Source organism: Ascidia mentula, chromosome 1 (genome assembly GCF_947561715.1).
Source record: "Ascidia mentula chromosome 1, kaAscMent1.1, whole genome shotgun sequence".
In the NCBI taxonomy this organism is placed as follows: Eukaryota; Metazoa; Chordata; class Ascidiacea; order Phlebobranchia; family Ascidiidae; genus Ascidia; species Ascidia mentula.
In genome coordinates this window covers 25,508,426-25,512,825 of record NC_138566.1, presented here as the reverse complement: position 1 = coordinate 25,512,825, position 4,400 = coordinate 25,508,426, and the positions used below count along the sequence as shown (strand labels likewise).

Here is a 4,400-nt window from a genome sequence, read left to right as displayed (position 1 = left end):
AGACAACAGGTAGTAGTATTAACGACAACATGAAATATCTATTCATTCTGCTTCAATAGTCTGCAAAAATGCAATTGTTTTCATTCCATGTTTGGTAAAAATCATTGATGAGATTCCGAACTGAAACCTCGAAATTAAACGAAAATATCTCATGTTTGTGACCAATGTAACCAACGACGGTTTCAAACGATGTTAGCTGCACAGTTTTGTTCAAGCCCAAGGTAACCAGTTGTACCGCTTAGAGAAGTCCTCTTCTTAGTATAAATTTAAATCAAGCTGATTTGCGGAAAACAAAACGTTGCTTATTGTATGGATTAGACGTTTTCTGATCAATCGATTTAAAGCCGTAATTGTTGGATTCCTTTCCATGGCAACTTTGCTACAAACGCCTGCAACCACAGGCGCGGAAGTTCAAACCATTATAGACTAACCGCAAGTCGTCTTGCTACAAGTTTTCTTTTTATTGTAGCAGGAATAAGGTTATACATTAATTTGATTTGGCTTTACACAATGTTTGTCATCGTTTAAATCTAATTCCATGAAGTTTGTTTATTCTGTATATACACTGACAAAAACAGCGCATGCGCACACTACGTAGTTGTTCCTGTGTCAAGAATGTCCGCACACACAGCACACATCAGTACAGCAAACTCTCAATAAATCCAATAGGTCTTGACGTGGCAAGGGAAACCACTCGATCCTTCATGCAGTACACAATAATCTACGGAAATTATGCAACATAGAGCTGCGAGCTAAGAACTGAAAGTAACTTCAATACAGTTAGAAGGAAATAGGCGAGGAGAGTTCCTGGTTCTACGCGTAGAGCGCATAATGATGGCACCACCGACTTACACGTAAGTGTATAACCTTTTACGCACACAGTATAGCCATGTCACTTATACGAGTTATACCCAGTGGCTTTTAAAGCTATGCCATATTTGCAAATAGTTGAAAACATTTTCAGAAATTCTTGAAAGTTATTTCCGTGCGAATGCATCATAATAAGTAGTAATATGCAAAACCAAAAACGGAAAAGCATTATAGCTCATATAACTGCTCTGAAATACATTAGAAACGTTTTGATTAATTTCTCAATCATTGTGAAAGCGAATTTCGTTTGTCACAAAGCCGTGAGTTATGTTGGTAACAACTGTTTGGTATCAAGCGAAAGACGTCCATGCATCACTACGAGATACGTTATTTCTGGACGTTATGGCAATCAATCACATGGCTCTATTAACATTCAAAAGCAAAATGGTGATCAAACAAATACGAAAATCACGCACAGCAGCGTTAACGGGTCAGGTTTTTATTGGGTTTCCTGACCGCTGTGTAAAGTTGATCGGCAGAGGTGGAGGCAGTGGTATTCCCACTCATGTTTTTAACTTTGTCCAAACGGTCGTACATATTTCGGTCGTTGGTGTCTACCCCAGGCAAAGCTCCGTTTCCCGATGCCTTCAAACCAGAAGGTTGATGCAACTGTAGTTGATTGTAAGTATCCTGGTAGTCCCTGTCTCGTTGCACTGTGCTGTAGACATCGCCATTGATTGCCCTTACACTATTTCCAAAAGCTTGCGATTGTTCCGGGTTGATTGCAACGTCGTAAGCATTGTATTGGGGATGCCTTGTGACGTCATAGGTGTTGCCTGCTTGACTGGAGGTAATTTCGGCTCTCTCTGAAGTTTCGGCATAAGCGGGCTCTGGTTCATAGTTGTCTGCTGCCGCAACAGGAAAAGCTGTAAAAAAACTCTGTTAACGTTTTGGTCATTTATGTTTATAATAAGTTATATGGGCTTTAGTTTTTTTAAGGTAGAAAATCGGCCAATTAAGTGTAAAATGAATTGTTCTGTTGAGTATTCGGTTCCTTGCTCCTTTCTTACCTTCTGCTGCATTGTAACCGACTGCCTGTAAATTTCCAGATCGTTCAGACCTAAAAACATGGGTTTTAATAATAAGTTACCATTCTAAACATTATCAACTGCTGTAATGAATTGAAGCACCCACAATTTTCCAATATGTATGTTTTGTAAACGATAAATATGTATGTGATTAGCACAAAGATTTCTTATTCTAACCTTTAACGAAACGAAAAACACCTACTGCAAGCGAAATTACGAAATGGTTTTGTTGAAGTGGAAAAATACGCTCACCTTTTCGCTTTTCGCCTTCGTGAAATTAAACAGAAAAGAAGAATGCATATAATGGCGAGTGCGATGACACCAAAAATTGAACCAATCACAACCGACAAATTGCTCTTTCCTTGTGGATTTGTGGCTAAAACAAAATAAATGTTTAATATTGGATTTTATGTAAAATTTCTGCGTTCGCAATTTGTAATTTTGCATTCTCTCAAGTAAAAAGTTGGTTTAATTTTTTTTTTTTGCATTAATTTAAGCAAGCTGAACAAAAGAAAGTTGGGTGAAGTGTTTTAGTAATTTGCTAATCCGAGACCACGCGATATTGAACAACGCTAGATTGTACACAGAGACAATAATGTATGTAAGCACCTGTATATAAGTATTGATGACAGTATGTTTTTGTAACATAAACTTTATCAACTTTATTCATGAGATTATGGCGGAATTTTAGTTTCACAACACACTCCAATGTAAAAGTTTCATACTCACAATTAGGAACAGATTTACCAACTGTTGTGTTTTTCAGCGTGTTTTCGCGGGTGGTACCACTGGTACTTGCTGTGGTACTTCTGGTACTGACTCTGGTACTGGTTGCAGTGCTTCCAACAGCAGTATTGGTCGTTGTTGTATCTAATAGAAAGCAAGTGTTGTTGGGCGGTAAAAATTTATTCTAGCTTTGATACATCAGAATTGGATGCTCACAAATAGCATCAATCTGGGGCATGAGTTGATATTTCAAGCCATCGCCATTAATTGTTGGTCTTGTAAATATATTTATTTATTTTAAGGCGTGAAGAAATACTCTGTTGCTGTAATATATCAGCATTGGTCCATTTGCGAACAGCAAAACTGTTATTAACATGTCCGATTTATTTTGGTGTAATTACTACTTGTAAATAATTACACAAATTTTCTAGGTATTTTTGTGGATATTTGTAATAAAACAGAGGATTAAAATATCCGTAATATAATTGCCACTCGTGGTTAGATCACCATTAACTCTGTTTTGGGATTAATTAATTTCTCACACGTATTTGTGAACCATCTAAGTTTAAAACACATTGTTTCAAAACGTTACGAAATGCTGTTTGAGAATATCTAACCTGACGACCTTTCACAAATATATCGAGCCGGATCGGTGCATGGATAATCCAACCACCTCAAGTCTCCGGGTTCCCATCTCCAACCCATTGTCACACAATCTTCATGTCCACCGTCGTCGTTTGGTTCATTGAATGTCTTATTCCCAACCTTCCCCACCCTCCACTGTAGGTTATCAACTCTAGATCCATCTGTCCACTCAAAGTTTTTTGATCTCCTATTTCGTTTCGCTCCAATGAAGTAGCCGTAGGGTCGTTCTTCAAAGAAATCGCAATATACTGTCACAACATAAGTTTAACCGTAGACATATGATTTAAAGCAGTTTTGAATCTCACAACCTGTATGGACTATATCAGTATACTGATCCACGTATTTGATATCATAGCATTACACACCGGAGTTATTCAATACATTAAAGGTAGTAGTGATGACTTTGCATTACAGTTGTGATTTTGCTCCAGACAAAAAGACTTACTTCTTAGAGTTCCTATCTTTTCCACCAAAAAATCAAAAATATCTTTTGTTTTAACGTAGGCTACATGAGCGTTGTTCCATCCTTGACATGCAGTTTTCGCTTCAGAATAGCTGCTAACGTTATTAGCTCTTGACCCAATTAAATACTCCCTCGTCTCATGCTTGTGCCAAGGTTGAGACAAGACAACAGGTATTAGTGTTAACGACAACATTAAATATCTATTCATTCTGCTTCAATATTCTGCAAAAATGCAATTGCTGTACATTTCACGTTTGGTAAAAATCATTGATGAGATTCCGAAATGAAACCTCGAAATTAAACAAAACTATCTCTTGTTTGTGATATTTGAACAACCAGTGTAACCAACGACGGTTTCAAACGATGTTAGCTGCACAGTTTTGTTCAAGCCCAAGGTAACCAGTTGTACCGCTTAAGAAGTCATCTACTTAGTATACATACAAACCAAACTGATTTGCGGAAGACAAAAGGTTGCTTATTGTATGGATTACACATTTTCTGATCAACTGATTTAAAGCCGTAATTGTTGGATTCCTTTCCGTCGCGACTTTACTACAAACGCCTGCCACCACACGCGCGGAAATTCAAACCATTATAGACTAACCGCAAGTCGTCTTGCTGCAAGTTTTCTCTTTGAAGTAGCAGGAATAAGGTTGTACATTAATTTG

At 37.6% G+C, this 4,400-nt stretch overlaps 1 protein-coding gene across 1 annotated transcript; it reads right to left on the bottom strand.

Annotated features, from left to right (window-relative positions):
* Positions 1 to 576: 576 nt before the first annotated feature.
* LOC145890505 (uncharacterized) lies at positions 577 to 3,940 on the bottom strand. Its single transcript, XM_082981604.1, has 6 exons — positions 3,715 to 3,940; positions 3,242 to 3,496; positions 2,628 to 2,768; positions 2,151 to 2,274; positions 1,881 to 1,930; positions 577 to 1,736 (listed from the first exon to the last, which is right to left on the bottom strand). Exons 1-6 carry the CDS (start codon positions 3,938 to 3,940, stop codon positions 1,294 to 1,296), a joined length of 1,239 nt encoding a protein of 412 aa, XP_082837730.1. The 3' UTR covers positions 577 to 1,293.
* Positions 3,941 to 4,400: the final 460 nt, after the last annotated feature.